This window comes from Scyliorhinus torazame, chromosome 7 (assembly GCF_047496885.1).
Source record: "Scyliorhinus torazame isolate Kashiwa2021f chromosome 7, sScyTor2.1, whole genome shotgun sequence".
NCBI classification, from domain to species: domain Eukaryota; kingdom Metazoa; phylum Chordata; class Chondrichthyes; order Carcharhiniformes; family Scyliorhinidae; genus Scyliorhinus; species Scyliorhinus torazame.
Window position 1 is genome coordinate 164,847,835 of NC_092713.1, and position 18,567 is coordinate 164,866,401.

Consider the following 18,567-nt stretch of genomic DNA (forward strand, 5'->3'; position numbering starts at 1 on the left):
CAATAAAGTTAAGAAAAGGAGAAACAGGCTGAAATTAGAGAAAGGGCTGCAAGGAGCAGATCTTAAGTGATGTGTGCTCCAGTTGTCAAAGAGACCCCAAAAGAAGCCTTGAAGATCCGAGAAGACAACTGAATAATAGAATCACAGAATTTGCAGTGCAGAAGGAGGCCATTTGGCCCATTGAGCCTGCAGTGACCCTTACAAAGAGCACCCTACTGAAGCCCACGTAACCCCCACTTAACATTTCTTGGACACTAAGGACAATTTAGCATGGCCGATCCACCTAACCCGCACATCTTTGGACTGTGGGAGGAAACCGGAGCATCCGGAGGAAACCCACGCAGACACTGGGAGAACGTGTAGACTCCGCACAGCCAGTGACCCAGCCGGGAATCGAACCTGGGACCCTGGAAAAGCAACTGTGCTAACCACTATGCTACCGTATGCCCTGAAGGTTGGCAATTCAATGCTGCATGGCGTTGGGGCAAGAATACGCCTTTAGAAGAGCAGTGTTTGGCTTGGTATGGCTGGAGAGCTGAAATGATGCTTGCAGGTTGATGCTTGAGGGTGTTTATTGCACACTGTGGTGTGTTTGCCGTGGATAAGCTCTTGAAGAGAAGCGAGAGTCCTGCTCTGATTCAGATGGCGGGGGGGGGGGGGGGAGGAGAGAGAAAGAGTGTTCATACTCAGCCAATACAGGAACAGCTACTTGGCTGTTGGATTTTGATGCCTCTTTCCCTGACCCACAATACCTAATTTTCAGGGAGAAGCTCTCAAATGCTGCAATGGTACCATGTTGACGTGCAACTTCAAAACAAAAACGCTGTTCGATCTCCAGCAAGGATATACAGTACTTCAAGTGCCTGACAGAACAAGACATAAAGCAAAATCAATGTATAAAGGAGTATGTGTGAATTTTGGATAATGTGCAGGTGATGAGTTACCTGGTGGCCGAGGTCATAGCGAAATCGAAGAAGCTGTAAGCCATTGCCGAAATCCTAATTTTACCAGCATGCAGAAGTATTGTGAGAGCAATGTTGGGATCTGATGCTACCAAAGAAGTCGGCAAAGTTTCCCTTTCTGATACAGTCAAGCAGTGTATTGACGAATATTGAATAGGTGCTTCCAAGAGAAATTAGTGGACAATTTGCCCTGCAGATTGATGATTCCACAGATGCTAGCGGACTCTGCCAGCTCTTAGCCAGTGTCAGGTGTGTTGACGGGGATTCTCTCAAAGAGAATTTCTTCTTTTGCAAAGAATTATCTGGCCATGTGACCGGAGAAGAAACCTGCTTATGAGGAGGAAAACAATCTCAACTGGACCAAATTCAAATGGCTTCTGCATGACTGAGCAACTGCCATGATAGGAAAAGTCAAAGGATTCGTGAGTTAAAGTGAAAGAACAGAATCTTGACATCCAGGTCAGTCACGTACCCTGCACCGTGAAGCCCTTGTGGCCAAAACAATGCTTTCTGAGTGAACTGCAGCATTAGGCCAAACAGCGAAAATTGTGAATTATGTGAAGTCATGTCCTTTGAAATCACACTAGTTGACTACTTTTAGGGAAGAGATGGGAGTCAAGTTACAAGGGTTTACTCATGAACACACAAGTGCGATGGTTACTTCCGAGGGGGAAAATGCCTTCTCTTCCAATGTGCTGAAAGAGTTTTCAGCTCTGCATGAATTGCCACACATAGATTTAATACATAATGATTCTTGGTGTGCTAAGCTTCCGCATCTTTCAGACATATTCAGCCATCTGAATGAGCTGAATGTTAAAATGTCGGGCAAAGCACAAGAACATTCTGACTGCCACAGTGAAACTTTAAGCTTCAGATCAAAACTAGCCCTATGGAAGGAAAAAGTGGCAAGTGGGCTGTTTGAGATGTTCAAGCTGGCATCAACAAATCCTGTTGGCAAAGCCAACCCTCATCTTCACACAACACTACGAGTTTGAATACTACTTCCCCATCTTGAGAATAGAAGATTTGGACTCTGCACGTGATCCATTTAGTTCACTTGAATCATCAAAGACATTATCATTAAAAGAACCAGAGGAAATCACAGAGCTCAAAATAGATTGTACACTGAAGTTTGCAGAGATGTCTTCACATACACTTCTGTTGCTTGCGGGGCACGAATATCCATTTGTTTCAGATCACATTATAGCATTGCTCTTACTGTTTCCCACAACCTATCCGCGCGAGTTGGCTTAGGTTTTTTAAAAAAACATCTGGGGCAAGATCTGTAAGTTGTCTTGTCATCAGTTCCTCCCCAGATCAAGAGACTCTGCTCCCAGACGCAGGCCCAAATGTCGCATTAAAAGATGCTGCTCGCAGTATTTCCTTCATTTATGAGCTTACACATTGAGAAATATAGACTTAAAGCAACTGAAAACATTTGAAATCTTTAATTGAAAACATGTTTAAATTGTGTATACTTTTTAAAAATATTGTATTTGACATGCAACTGGCGTTAAGGCTTTCATTGTAAACTAAAACTTATGAAAATCGTATTAAATCATGGCTTGATATATTTTAAGGCAGTTTTAGAGATAAAAAGCTTTTTTGCTTGAGGGTAGCTCAGTTGGAGAAATTAGGTGTGCCTCAATGTTTTGTAGTATAAAGGTGAGCTGTGAGACACACATGGTTGGGAACCTCTACTCTGGATTATCGGGGGATGGAGAGGAAATGAGATTTGGTCGATCCAGTTGGCAACGTTGCATGTGACTCTGGGTTGAATAGGGGTAGGGAAGAACATTTGTTTCATAGCAAGTGCAGGAAAATTGAAGAATTTGATTATTTCTTGGAATGTGATTTCTTGAAGCCTGCAATGAAGATAATGCTGATGTGGAGGTGCCGGCGTTGGACTGGGGTGGGCACCTCCCCATCCCCCTCTCACTCTCATACACACACACACACACAAACACTGCACTCGCATTCATATGATGACATTTATTGTCTTACTCTTTTTTTTAAAAAAATGTGTGTATTAAGAATTTTTAACAGAATTTTCAACCATATAAACAACCCCCCCCCGTAACCAAAAAGAAGAAAAAGCTTGCATAGCAAGACATAAACATGGCAAATCAATATGATACAGAACTTTGAACATTAGATTCCTCCCGTACACATCAGTTTTCCGGATCGTTTGTATTTTCTTGCTCAGGTGCCCCCCTCCAGCGCCCCTAAGCTCGCAAACGTCCCATCGATGAACAGGTCCCCCATTCTTCTAATCCCTGCCCGATGCCAGCTCTGAAACCCCCCGTCCATCCTTCCTGGGACAAACCGGTGGTTATCTCTGATCGGGGACCACACTGAGGCTCCCATCGCACCCCTGTGTCGTCTCCACTGCCCCCAGATCTTCAGCGTTGCCGCCACCACCGGATTCGTGGTGTACCTTGTCGGCGAGGGCGGCAGCAGTGCCGTCACCAGCGCCCCCAGGCTCGTTCCTTTGCAGGACGCCATCCCCCTCTCCCTCCATCACCCACTTACGGATCATCGCCACATTGGCTGCCCAATAGCAGCCATCAGATTCGGCAACGCCAGCCCCCTCTATCTCTGCTACGCTCCAGGAACCCCTTCCTTACCCTCGGGGTCTTACCCGCCCACACAAATCCCATAATGCACCTGCTTACCCTCTTAAAGAAGGCCTTGGTAATCACAATTGGGAGGCATTGGAATACAAAAAGAAACCTCGGGAGGACCACCATTTTAACCGACTGTAGCCTACCCGCTAGCGAGAGTGGCAACATGTCCCACTTTTTAAAGTCCTCCATCTGTTCCACCAGCCGCATCAAATTAAGTTTGTGCAGTGCCCCCCAGCTCCTAGCTACCTGGATCCCCAAGTATCGAAAGCTCCTTTCTGCCCTCCTCAGCGGTAGGTCGTCTATCCCTCTTCCCTGATCCACCGGATACACCACAAAGAGCTCGCTCTTTCCCACATTGAGCTTATAGCCCGAGAAGTCTCCAAACTCCCTTAGGATCTGCATGACCTCAACCATCCCCTCCACTTGATCAGCCACATACAGCAACAGGTCGTCTGCGTACAGCGATACTCGATGCTCCTCTCCCCCTCGGACCACCCCCCTCCATTTCCCCGACTCCCTTAACGCCATGGCCAAAGGTTCAATTGCCAATGCAAACAGCAGGGGGGACAGGGGGCACCCCTGCCTCGTCCCTCGATACAGCCGGAAATACTCCGGCCTCCGCAGGTTCGTGACCACACTCGCCACCGGGGCTTTATACAGGAGCTCAACCCAACTAATAAACCCTCCCCCGAACCCAAACCTCTTCAACACTTCCCAGAGATACTCCCACTCTACCCGGTCAAAGGCCTTCTCCGCGTCCATGGCTGCCACTATCTCCGCCTCTCCCTCCACCGATGGCATCATAATCACATTCAGCAGCCTCCGCACATTGGTATTTAGCTGCCTGCCCTTTACAAACCCCGTCTGGTCCTCGTGAATCACCCCCGGGACACAGTCCTCAATCCTCGTAGCTAACACTTTTTCCAGCAACTTGGCATCTACGTTGAGGTGCGAGATAGGCCTACACGACCCACATTGCAGCGGGTCCTTATCCCGCTTCAGGATCAAAGAGATTGTCGCCTCCGACATTGTCGGGGGCAGAGTTCCCCCCTCCCTTGCCCCATTGAAAGTCCTGACCAGCAACGGGGCTAACAGGTCTACATACTTTCTATAGAACTCCACCGGGAACCCATCCGGTCCCGGGGCCTTCCCTGCCTGCATGCTCCCCAGTCCTGTCACCAGCTCCTCTACCCAATTGGCGCCCCCAAACCAGCCACCTCCTGCTCCTCCACCCTCGGGAACCTCAGTTGGTCCAAGAATCGTTGCATCCCCTCTTTTCCCCCTGGGGGCTGGGACCTATACAGCTCCTCGTAGAAGGCCTTGAATGCCTCATTCACTTTCACCGCACTCCGCACCGTAGTTCCCCTTCCATCCTTGACTCCACCTATTTCCCTCTCTGCCATCCTCTTGCTGAGCTGATGTGCCAGCATCCGGCTCGCCTTCTCCCCATATTCGTACATCGCCCCCTGTGCCTTTCTCCACTGTGTCTCTGCCTTCCCTGTGGTCAACAGGTCGAACTCCGTCTGGAGACTTCGCCTCTCCCCGAGTAGTCCCTCATCAGGGGCCTCTGCATATCTCCTGTGCACTCTTAAAAATCTCCCCCACTAACCTCTCCCTTTCCCTACCCTCTCTCTTCTCCCTATGAGCCCTGATGGAGATTAACTCTCCCCTGACCACCGCCTTCAGCGCCTCCCATACTACTCCCCCCCCCCCCGTTGTCGTTGGCCTCCAGATACCTTTCGATGCACTCCCGCACACTTCCTTGTCTGCCAACAGTCCCACATCCAACCGCCACAGAGGGCATTGGTCCCTCTCCTCCCCCAGCTCTAATTCCACCCAGTGCGGGGCATGGTCTGAAATGGCTATGACCGAATACTCCGTTCCCTCTACGTTCGAGATCAATGCCCTGTCCAGAACAAAAAAATCTATCCGGGAGTAGGCCTTGTGTACATGGGAGAAAAAAGAGAATTCTCTGGCCAAAGGCCTGGCAAATCTCCACGGATCTACTCCCCCCATCTGGTCCATAAACCCCCTGAGCACCTTGGCCGCAGCCGGCCTCTTTCCGGTTCTGGAGTGATCCAGCACTGTGTTGAAGTCATCGCCCCCCCCCCCCCCCCCCCCCCAATTATCAAGCTTCCTACCTCCAAGTCCGGGATGTGCCCCAACATACGTTTCATGAATCCAGCGTCGTCCCACTTCGGGGCGTATACATTCACCAATACCGCCCCCGTCCCCTGCAACCTACTACTCACCATCATGCACCGGCCTCCGTTATCCACCACTACGTTCTTCGCCTCAAACGACACTCGCTTCCCCACCAGTATTGCCACCCCTCTATTCTTCGCATCCAGCCCCGAATGGAACACCCGTCCTACCCATCCCTTTCTTAACCTGACCTGATCTGCCACCTTCAGATGTGTCTCCTGAAGCATGACCACGTCTGCCTTCAGTCTTTTTAAGTGCGCGAACACTCGGGCCCTCTTAATCGGCCCATTCAGGCCTCTCACATTCCACGTTATCAGCCGGATTGGGGGGCTACCCCCCGCCGACTAGCCATCTCCTATTTTAGGCCAGTCCCGCACCCTGCAGCCCCCCTGACGGGTAACCCCCGCCCCGACCGACCACCTCATCCATTTTCAGTTCCCACTCGGCCATTGCAGCAGCAACCCTATTGTGTGTGTGTTTCCCCCCCCCCCCCCCCCCTCCCCGCTAGATCCAAATCTAGCTCTTTTGCTCCCCCATAATACTTCCGTAAGTCAGCTGACTCCTGCTGACCCCTCCCGTGTGGAAATCCCTCCTCATCCTTGCGCTCTCCCCCCCCCCCCCCCCCCCCCCCTCTCCCTAGCGTGAAAAAAAGCCCGCGCTTTCCCAAGCCAGCCCCGCCCCCTGTGGCGCAGCTCCTGTTGCGGCCTTATCCTAATTCCCCCATCCCCGAGTCTCACCTCCCTCCAGTACCGACGCCCACATTCCTCACTGCCCCCCCCCCCCCCCCATCAAAAACTCTTTCCCCCATCCCCATTCATCGTCCCACCCGTGAAACATTCTGTCCCCATATTTACAACCCTGTATACAGTCAACATCTCCCCCACTACCACAGCTCCTCAGTTCGAGTCCAATTTTTCCGTTTGGATAAAGGTCCAAGCCTCTTCTGGCGTTTCGAAATAGTGGTGTCGGTCCTGGTACGTGACCACAGTCGCGCTGGCTGCAGCATTCCGAATCTCACCCTTTTTTTATGCAGCACCGCCTTGGCCCGATTGAAGCCAGCTCTCCTTTCTGCCACCTCCACGCTCCAGTCCTGATAAACACGGATCACCGCATTCTCCCATCTACTGCTCCGCTCTTTCTTGGCCCATCTCAGAACACTCTCTCTGTCCGCGAAACAATGGCACCTCGCCACTATCGCCCTTGGCGGCTCGCCAGCCTTGGGTCTCCTCGTCAGGACCCGGTGAGCCCCTTCTAGCTCCAGGGGGCTCGGAGAGGCCTCCGCACCCATCAGCGAATGGAGCATCGTGCTCACATACGCCCCAGTATCAGCCCCCTCCACTCCTTCGGGGAGACCTAGAATCCGGAGGTTCTTCCTCCGCGACCTGTTCTCCAGGACTTCAAATCTCTCGGCCTAACGCTTGTGCAGCGCCTCGTAAGCCTCCATCTTCACCGCCAGGCCCAAGGTCTCGTCCTCGTTCTCATTGTTTTTTTTCCTTCACCTCTCAGAGCTCTACCGCCTGGTCCTTCGGGGTCGCCTTCAGCCCCTCGATCGGCAACAGCATTGGCGCCAGCACCTCCTTTTTAAGCTCCTCCACGCAGCGCCTGAGAAACTCCTGTTGGTCCGGCCCCCATGCTGCTCGGTCTCCGCACTCCGCCATCTTGTTTTCTCCCCCTCGTTTCTGCCGCTGCTCCAAAGCTTCTTTTTTTGTCCCTCCACCTCTAGTCCCCTCCATACACAATGGAAAGGGGGACCTTACTTCACCTTCCCACATGGGATTCGATTGAAAAAGTTCCGTTGGGGCTCCTCCGGAGAGCCCAAAAGTCCGTTCTAGCGGGAGCTGCCGAAATGTGCGGCTTAGCTCTGCATCGCCGCAACCGGAAGTCTCTTATTGTCTTACTCTAACATGTGATTTTATAAGCAGTTCAAGGAGATCCTTAAATCTGAGGCCATGTCAAGTGGTGATTTTATGGTAAGAAGTTTTACAACACCAGGTTAAAGTCCAACAGGTTTGTTTCAAATCACTAGCTTTCGGAGCACTGCTCCTTCCTCAGATGCCTGAGGAAGGAGTAGTGCTCCGAAAGCTAGTGATTTGAAACCAACCTGTTGGACTTTAACCCGGTGTATAAGACATCTTACTGTGCTCACCCCAGTCCAACGCCGGCATCTCCACATCATGGTGATTTTATAAGCAGTTCAAGGAGATTCTTAAATCTGAGGCTATGCGAAGTCAGCCATTGAATGGACAGTGTGACAATTGGCCAACCTTTGGCTATTTGAACCGTTAACAATTGTGAGTGAGGTTACCAGTATTTTACAGGTCTTTGATTTTGTGAAGCATCATCATTTTTTTGACCCAAGAGGTTTGTATGAAACACTGCAGGATGTTGTGCCGGAGTACCTAGTTCTTGGTGGGAGGGCATCATTCCAGAAGTACATCAGCTACGTTTGGAATGGCGAGCTTGTTTTAAACAGAGGTGGCCTGGAGTAACCGAAGTGTGAAAACTCTGCTCATCTTCACAACACATCCGGATTGGTTTCATTTTCTCTGTTTTGTAAATGAAACGCAACAAAGATCCTACTGATTTGGTTGAGGGAGAGAGACTGCAACTCTGTCACAATATAGGTTAATAATCCCCCAGGTTAAGAAAGCCTAATTCTGTCTACTTTTCAAAGAATTATACTGTCAATCGAAGGGGTCTAAATGTAGAAAGGCACTAATATCCATCTTATCATGGCAAACCTCTTAGTAAATTTTCAGTAGTATGCCACTGGAGTCATGTTTGCTTGGTTCCAAGGCGCTCACAGTCCAGGAAGATCCCAGTTACGATCCCTGGGCTGGGCCAAGTTACCAGATTGCAATGGTTGGGGAGCTCCTTGTAAGCCTGGAGGGTTTATTTAAAAAAACATTGCAGCGTGATGCTGTGCAGTGTTTGAAGCTGCCAGTTTTTACAAGTATCACTGCAACACCAAACTTGCAGAGAAAATCCTGTCAAAGGCATTGATTAACTGTACTTGGCCTATTTACATGCAGTAGTGGTAGCAGTGCTGCAATATTGTAGGACATCTGAATTGTGCAAGGAGGAGATTCTAACCCAAACAGAGTTCTGAGTTTAAATTGTAAGAATTACATATTTTGAGGTACAAGATTAATGTCTGATAGCACAAATAAATATTGGCGGTTTGCTGACTCTCTCTCTCTCTCTCTCTTCCTCCTCCCTTGCTTGCACGTCCATCAGGTTTCTTACTAAGCGGGAGCAGAAACTGATGCATCGGCGACGATATGCAGAGGAGCTGCTCGAATGGAAACGGCGGCTCGATGCTGAGGAAGCTGAGATCCGACGAATGGAAAAGCAGGCCCTGGCTGCTTGGGACAAGGAGCTCAAACAAAAAGTGGCAAAGAGAGAGGCTAGCGAAAGAAGCCCCGGATCTAAAGGTAAATGTTGGATTCTGTCTCTGATTCCATTTGTTTTCTTATTTTTCCAATATTTATCGCCCTTCAAGGCATTAGTATGTGTGCTGTTGTGCGGGCTGGTACTAAGTTGCAAAGTTGAGCTCTTTGACTGTGATGGCATGTTTGAGGCTGATATACAATCTTGTCAGTCTGGATTACAGGATATGAAGCAAGGGTGTAAACCTAGATTTTTTTGTCTCTTTAATTTAGGAAATCTGATTTACATAGCATCAGCAGTGATATGGTAACCCAGCCCAGGTATTGGAACCAGGACCTTCCTATTCTGTGTCTTGGCACCACATCATAGTGCAGTTTCTCACTCAGCCTCTTGAGGGAGGCTGTAATTGAAGATTTTTCCTCCTTTGCTGTCTCTTGGTGGACGTTAGTTGCAGAGTCGGGAAGCAGCAGAAGTTGTAATCAGAGTGTGACTTTGGACAATGTTTTTGTAAGGCTCACATGGCTAACATTAACATGAGTGGAAAAATCACACTTTCTTGTGCAATATTGATAATTCATCATCTGATTGTTCTCATTAGCAACAACATCAGACTGCAATCATGTTGTAATGGTGGAGTGTTTTGGATTTGGATTATTGTCATGTGTACCAACGTACAGTGAAAAGTATTTTTCTGCAAGCAACTCAACAGATCATTAAGTACATTAAAAGAAGAGGAAATAAAAGAAAATATATAATAGGGCAACACAAGGTACACAATGTAACTACATAACACCGGTACCGGTGAAGCATACAGGGGTGTAGTGTTAATGAGGTCAGTCCATAAAAAGGTCGTTTAGGAGTCTGGTGATAGGAGGGAAGAAGCTGTTTTTGAGTCTGTTCGTGCATGTTCTCAGACTTTTGTATCTCCTGCCCAATGGGAGAAGTTGGAAGAGTGAGTAAGCCGGGTGGGAGGGGTCTTTGTTTATGCTGCCACTTTCCCCAGGCAGCGGGAGGTGTAGGTGGAGTCAATGGATGGGAAGCAGGTTCGTGTGATGGACTGTTTTGTCTGTTAACGGGGTTATCTAATGGGACCTGAATTAATGCAAGGTGATTTCAGTGAATGCGCACATTCAGCTTGGTCTGGGCAACAGTTCCTAACCTCCCCTTGTGTCACTCCTACATGCTTCTGAAATGCAGAATACTTCGAAAGGAGGGTGGAGCTGAAAGCTGGTCTTACTGAATGGTGCATTTCCACTCTAAAGACTGATGTTAATCCACTGCACGACAAGTATTCTAACTAGTGTTCTTCTCTCTAGACACAGCCAGCGAGGAAGAATGCCCTGCACCATCTTGTTCCCAGCCCCACAGTGACAGTTCTATTCCGGAGGAGGTTGGAAGTCCACCTGCACAGACTGTAGAATCAGCATCAATAGTCCTTCAGATGTCTACCAGTCCTGACCATAGTGTTTTCACTGATGATGGTTATTCCCAGGATTTTGAATCTGTGGCAACACACAGCAAACAGGTTAAAAAATATTTCATGTGTTTTTTTTTAAAAAAAAGGTTTCCAAATGATCTAGTGGGTAAAGGCACTGCTCAAGGTTGCATGAGGCCAATTAGAATAGAAAGCTCATGACTCATAGTCACTTCCAAGTTAGTGGATCATAGCTACCTCTGCGTTAAAAAGGCAATCGAAAAGGAAAGAGTCAAATTGGACCCCTCCGGAAGGCCGCTGCCCTAGACTCGACATGTATGCTCAAGCCGTCAGGAGTCGCGCCGGCATCTCCTCATCTTAAAAAGAATCAACAGTGAAAGGAATTTGACCTAGATTTCCGCTCTTGATTGCTATTTTGGTATTCCTGCTCGGGTGTGTGCGTGTGTGTGCACACCTGCCCTAAGGCCTACCATCTAAGATCACGACTGGATTAGGTACCAGGGACAAGCCCTTATGCAGTTCCACCCTGACAAAACTGGGTGCCTTCAGGAAGGAAAACGTTTTTTGCTAGCTCTTGACAAGATGCATTCTTGGATCCTGAGGGAGTTGGAAGAGAAAGTGGCAGGAAGACTAGCATGGTGTATGTACCAAACGACTAGAAAATGGCCAGTATTCTCTGGCTAATTCCCACTCAACAGCTGCAGTAGGGAAAATCTTAAGAATCTTCAAAAAGTAACTACGTTGCTGCATATCTGGTAAGAACGCCTATTTTCAGGTCGATAACATCACCGTCTCTGCCCCATCTCTTTTGCTGAAACTCTCATTCATGCTTTTGTTACCTCCAGACTTGACAATTGTAACACATTCCTACTTCAGAAAGCTAGCAGGTGAAGGATAGTGCTGGAGCTAATCTTTACTCCATTTTATATTTATTTACAGAATTATACAGTGCAAACATACACCTCTTAATCCCACAACCACAGATATAGTTTTGTCTTTACAAGGGATAAGGGAACACCTGGTTAATGTGCAGCATACTGCATGCTATTAAATAAAATTAATATACAATTAATACTCCTGGATGACTTCCCACATTCTATTTGTAAACTTGAGATTATCAAAACTGCTAATCTTGTAGTTACAAATGTCCCAAGCACGCTGGAAAACTCCCATAACACCTACTCTATGTTGCCTTTCTTACCCATCCAACTGCCCAACTACCAACGCCAGAGCATTCCTAGGTTTTTGGAGAGAGGGTTGCAGAATTCTGTAGCTTTTTTGTGAAGAAGTGATTTCTAATTTTACTCCTGAATGGCCTAACTCTAATTTTGAAATTGTGCTTCCTTCTGGAGTCTCCCAAAAGAGGAAATAGTTTATCCGCATCTACCCTGTATAATATCTTTTATCATTTCAGATACCTTGATTGAAATACCCAAGAACCTTCTAAACTCAAAGGACTATGAACCAGGTTTATGCAACCTGTTCACACATTTTAATTCTTTAAACACTGGCATCATTCTGGACAATCTGATCTGTAACTACTTCAAAGCCAATCTTAGGAGGTATAGAATATTCAAGTTAGAAGATACAAGACTATTTAACCTAAAGATTTCAGAGTGATGTATACAGCCTTGGGCTGTACAATTTAGAAACACTTGGCGGAGACGGTAACATAGTGGCAATGTCAATTGATGTGTAATCCAAAGTCCCAGACTAATGCATTAATCTCTGTAATGGTTACCATGAAATCATGGTGATTATCATGAAACTATTATGAAGCCATCATCGATTGCCATTTAAAAAAAACCTTCTGGTTCATTAATATCCCTAGGGGAATGATATACAGTGAATGGTAGAACCCTCAAGAGTATTGATATACAGTGAATGGTAGAACCCTCAAGAGTATTGAAAGTCAAAGAGATCTAGGAGTACAGGTCCACAGGTCATTGAAAGGGGCAACACAGGTGGAGAAGGTAGTCAAGAAGGCATACGGCATACTTGCCTTCATTGGCCGGGGCATTGAGTATAAGAATTGGCAAGTCATGTTGCAGCTGTATAGAACCTTAGTTAGGCCACACTTGGAGTATCGTGTTCAATTCTGGTCGCCACACTACCAGAAGGATGTGGAGGCTTTAGAGAGGGTGCAGAAGAGATTTACCAGAATGTTGCCTGGTATGGAGGGCATTAGCTATGAGGAGCGGTTGAATAAACTCGGTTTGTTCTCACTGGAACGAAGGAGGTTGAGGGGAGACCTGATAGAGGTATACAAAATTATGAGGGGCATAGACAGAGTGGATAGTCAGATGCTTTTCCCCAGGGTAGAGGGGTCAATTACTAGGGGGCATAGGTTTAAGGTGAGAGGGGCAAGGTTTAGAGTAGATGTACGAGGCAAGTTTTTTACGCAGAGGGTAGTGGGTGCCTGGAACTCGCTACCGGAGGAGGTAGTGGAAGCAGGGACGATAGGGACATTTAAGGGGCATCTTGACAAATATATGAATAGGATGGGAATAGAAGGATACAGACCCAGGAAGTGTAGAAGATTGTAGTTTAGTCGGGCAGCATGGTCGGCACGGGCTTGGAGGGCCGAAGGGCCTGTTCCTGTGCTGTACATTTTTTTGTTCTTTGTTCTTTGTTCGTTGAAATCTGACGTCCTTACCTGATCTGGCCTACAGATTAGGTGAAGGAATTGCTGTCCGGATTTGTGGTAGTGACAATTGGGATTGGATTGGATCGAAGGATAAAGGAATTGGGGATGCAAATTATGGGAACAGAGTGGCTAAATAAAAGAAAAGACAGATTTACATTTATATAGTGCCTTTCGGTGACCTGAGGTCATCCCAAAAACACTTTACAGCCAATTAAGAACTTTTGAAGTGTAGTCACTCTTGTAATGTAGGAAACATGGCAGGAACCATGGCAGCCAATTTGAGCACAAAGATCCCACAAATCACAATATGATAGTGTAATGTGATGACTTTTTGCTTGGGTAAATACTGATGGAATCTCAGAACTGTTGCAGCTCACAAGCTGAAGGAGATGATTTGCCCCCTTGTGCCTGCTCCAGGTCTCCAAATGAGTCCTTTGTGCCATTGTCCCATAACTCTGCACAGTCTTCATTTTATGATAACAGTCTAATTCCCTTTTGAATCATTTGAGTAAACGTGCCTCCACCACGCTGTCAGGCAGCCCATTCCAGACCATAATCACTCATTGTGTGAAATGAATTAATGAATTAATTTTAAAGTGCATACAAAAGCTGTAGTCGCTTGCTGCTCATATTCACGGTCAACCCCTTAACTTTGCCATGAGGGTGCTTATGGTGGAGTACGAGACCCTCATGGCAAAGTTAAGGGGTTGACCGTGAATATGAGCAGCAAGTGGCTACAGCTTTTGTAAGCACGTTAAAATTAATTCATTGGATGACAAGTATTTGAGATGAGCTGAAGACATGAAAGATTTCCTAGAAATACAAGTTCTCTGTTACAGCACTGGCTTCCAATGCCTCACTGCAGTGTTTGACAGAGGCAGAGAATCAGAAATTACAGTCACTTGTCTGCCTCCAGTAAAAAGTAGCTTGTATAGACTTGAGGGATTGAAAGACACTTAAATACAAAGAAGTCATAACCTTTGGGCTCACAGTGTGTCTGGGACCATATAGTGCAGATGGATAGACTGTTTGGTTAGACCAGGGATCGTGGTCTAAAATTTAGAACCAGACCTTCCGGGGATTAAATTAGGAAACACCTCTATGTGGTATTTGCATAAATCGATGTGTCTTCTCGCATCATGCCAGTGACAGATATGGTCATCTCTGATCACTTTCGTCTCCCCCTTTTTTATTTACACCCCCTTTCCAATCTCGCGTCCTTCTGTGACCTTCCAAGTGACTTTCCACAACACTTTTTTTTTTTTAAATAATATTTTATTGAAAATTTTTGGTCAACCAACACAGTACATTGTGCATCTTTTACACAACATTGTAACAATACAGATAATAATGACCTTTTTAAATTTAAACAAAAACAACAACAAATAAATAAATATTAAATAACAAAAAAAAAAAAAAAAAGCTAGCCCTAATTGGCAACTGCCTTGTCTCAGGCCACCCCTCCCCACCCCCCCCACCCCCAAGTCCTGGGCCGCTGCTGCTGCCTTCTTTGTTCTCCCCTATCTATCTTTCCGCAAGATATTCGACGAACGGTTGCCACCGCCTAGTAAACCCTTGAGCCGACCCCCTTAGGACGAACTTAATCCGCTCCAACTTTATGAACCCCGCCATATCATTTATCCAGGTCTCCACCCCCGGGGGCTTGGCTTCTTTCCACATTAGCAATATTCTGCGCCGGGCTACTAGGGACGCAAAGGCCAAAACATCGGCCTCTTTCGCCTCCTGCACTCCCGGCTCTTGTGCAACCCCAAATATAGCCAACCCCCAGCTTGGTTCGACCCGGACTCCTACTACTTTCGAAAGCACCTTTGTCACCCCCATCCAAAACCCCTGTAGTGCCGGGCATGACCAAAACATATGGGTATGATTCGCTGGGCTTCTCGAGCACCTCGCACACCTATCCTCCACCCCAAAAAATTTACTGAGCCGTGTTCCAGTCATATGTGCCCTGTGTAATACCTTGAACTGAATCAGGCTTAGCCTGGCGCACGAGGACGACGAGTTTACCCTGTTTAGGGCATCTGCCCACATCCCCTCCTCAATCTCCTCCCCTAGCTCTTCTTCCCATTTCCCTTTTAGTTCGTCCATCATAGTCTCCCCTTCGTCTCTCATTTCCCTATATATATCCGACACCTTACCGTCCCCCACCCATGTCCTGCACCTCTTGTGTCGGGAGCTGCGGGAATTCCCTCACCTGTTGCCTCGCAAAAGCCCTCAATTGCATGTACCTGAATGCATTCCCTTGGGGCAACCCATATTTCTCGGTCAGCGCTCCCAGACTCGCAAACTTCCCATCCACAAATAGATCTTTCAATTGCGTTATACCTGCTCTTTGCCACATTCCATATCCCCCATCCATTCCCCCCGGGGCAAACCTATGGTTGTTTCTTATCGGGGACCCCCCCCAGTGCTCCGGTCTTTCCCCTATGTCGTCTCCACTGTCCCCAAATCTTCAGTGTAGCTACCACCACCGGACTCGTGGTATAGTTCCTTGGTGAGAACGGCAATGGGGCTGTCACCATAGCCTGCAGGCTGGTCCCCCTACAGGACGCCCTCTCTAATCTCTTCCACGCCGCTCCTTCCTCCTCTCCCATCCACTTACTCACCATTGAAATATTAGCGGCCCAATAATACTCACTTAGGCTCGGTAGTGCCAGCCCCCCCCTATCCCTACTACGCTGTAAGAATCCCTTCCTCACTCTCGGAGTCTTCCCGGCCCAAACAAAACCCATGATACTCTTTTCTATCCTTTTGAAAAAAGCCTTCGTGATCACCACCGGGAGACACTGAAACACAAAGAGGAATCTCGGGAGGACCACCATCTTAACCGCCTGCACCCTCCCTGCCATTGACAATGCTACCATATCCCATCTCTTGAAATCTTCCTCCATCTGTTCCACCAACCGCGTCAAATTTAGCCTGTGCAATGTGCCCCAATTCTTAGCTATCTGGATCCCCAGGTAACGAAAGTCTCTTGTTACCTTCCTCAACGGTAGGTCTTCTATTTCCCTACTCTGCTCCCCTGGATGCACCACAAACAGCTCACTCTTCCCCATGTTCAATTTATACCCTGAAAAATCCCCAAACTCCCCAAGTATCCGCATTATTTCTGGCATCCCCTCCGCTGGATCCGCCACATATAGTAGCAGATCATCCGCATATAAAGATACCCGGTGTTCTTCTCCTCCCCTAAGTATTCCCCTCCATCCCTTGGAACCTCTCAGCGCTATCGCCAGGGGCTCAATCGCCAGTGCAAACAGTAATGGGGACAGAGGACATCCCTGCCTTGTCCCTCTATGGAGCCGAAAATATGCCGATCCCCGTCCATTCGTGACCACACTCGCCACTGGGGCCCTATACAACAGCTGCACCCATCTAACATACCCCTCTCCGAACCCAAATCTCCTCAACACCTCCCACAGATAATCCCACTCCACTCTATCAACTGCTTTCTCGGCATCCATCGCCACTACTATCTCCGTTTCACCCTCTGGTGGGGCCATCATCATTACCCCTAACAACCTCCGTATGTTCGTGTTCAGCTGTCTCCCCTTCACAAACCCAGTTTGGTCCTCATGAACCACCCCCGGGACCCATTCCTCTATTCTCATTGCCATTACCTTGGCCAAGACCTTGGCATCTACATTGAGGAGGGAGATTGGTCTGTAGGACCCGCATTGTAGCGGATCCTTTTCCTTCTTTAAAAGAAGCGATATCGTTGCTTCTGACATAGTCGGGGGCAGTTGTCCCCTTTCCTTTGCCTCGTTAAAGGTCCTCGTCAGTAGCGGGGCGAGCAAGTCCAAATATTTTCTGTAAAATTCAACTGGGAATCCGTCCGGTCCCGGAGCCTTTCCCGTCTGCATGTTCCTAATTCCTTTCACCATTTCTTCTACCGTGATCTGTGCTCCCAATCCCATCCTTTCCTGCTCTTCCACCTTGGGAATTTCCAGCCGATCCAAAAACTCCATCATTCTCTCCCTCCCATCCGGGGGTTGAGCTTCATACAATTTTTAATAAAATGTCTTAAACACTTCATTCACTCTCCGCTCCCCGCTCCGTCTCTCCATCTTCGTCTCTCACCCCCCCTATTTCCCTCGCTGCTCCCCTTTTCCTCAATTGGTGTGCCAGCAATCTGCTCGCCTTCTCTCCATATTCATACTGTACACCCTGCGCCTTCCTCCATTGTGCCTCTGCAGTGCCTGTGGTCAGCAAGTCAAATTCCACATGCAGCCTTTGCCTTTCCCTATACAGTCCCTCCTCCGGTGCTTCCGCATACTGTCTGTCCACCCTCAAATGTTCTTGCAACAACCGCTCCCGTTCCTTACTCTCCTGCTTCCCTTTATGTGTCCTTATTGATATCAGCTCCCCCCTAACCACCGCCTTCAACGCCTCCCAGACCACTCCCACCTGAACCTCCCCATTGTCATTGAGTTCCAAGTACTTTTCAATGCATCCCCTCACCCTTAAGCACACCCCCCTCATCCGCCATTAGTCCCATGTCCATTCTCCAGGGTGGACGCCCTCTTGTTTCCTCCCCTATCTCCAAGTCTACCCAGTGTGGGGCATGATCCGAAATGGCTATAGCCGTATATTCCGTTCCCCTCACCCTCGGGATCAATGCCCTACCCAACACAAAAAAGTCTATGCGTGAATAGACTTTATGGACATAGGAGAAAAACGAGAACTCCTTACTCCTAGGTCTACTGAATCTCCACGGGTCCACCCCTCCCATCTGCTCCATAAAATCCTTAAGCACCTTGGCTGCTGCCGGCCTCCTACCAGTCCTGGACTTCGACCTATCCAGCCTTGGTTCCAACACCGTGTTAAAGTCTCCCCCCATTATCAGCTTTCCGGTCTCTAGGTCTGGGATGCGTCCTAGCATTCGCCTCATAAAATTGGCATCGTCCCAATTCGGGGCATACACGTTTACCAACACCACCATCTCTCCCTGTAATTTGCCACTCACCATCACGTAACTGCCCCCGTTATCCGCCACTATAGTCTTTGCCTCGAACATTACCCGCTTCCCCACTAATATAGCCACCCCCCTGTTTTTCGCATCCAGCCCCGAATGGAACACCTGCCCTACCCATCCTTTGCGCAACCTAACCTGATCTATCAGTTTCAGGTGCGTTTCCTGTAACATGACCACATCTGCTTTAAGTTTCTTAAGGTGTGCGAGTACTCGTGCCCTCTTTATCGGCCCGTTAAGCCCCCTCACGTTCCACGTGATCAGCCGAGTTGGGGGGCTTCCCACCCCCCCCCCCCCCCCCCCCCCTT

General features: G+C 48.1%; 1 protein-coding gene across 3 annotated transcripts in view; it reads left to right on the forward strand.

Moving 5' to 3' along the window:
* Positions 1 to 18,567, forward strand: part of LOC140426673 (centrosome-associated protein 350-like) — a 145,350-nt gene that overhangs the window by 83,257 nt on the left and 43,526 nt on the right. For all 3 annotated transcript variants that reach the window (XM_072511753.1, XM_072511756.1, XM_072511755.1), the window contains 2 exons: positions 9,032 to 9,228; positions 10,501 to 10,709. In XM_072511753.1, coding sequence (XP_072367854.1) covers positions 9,032 to 9,228; positions 10,501 to 10,709 — 406 coding nt within the window. The remainder of the gene's footprint in view (positions 1 to 9,031; positions 9,229 to 10,500; positions 10,710 to 18,567) is intronic.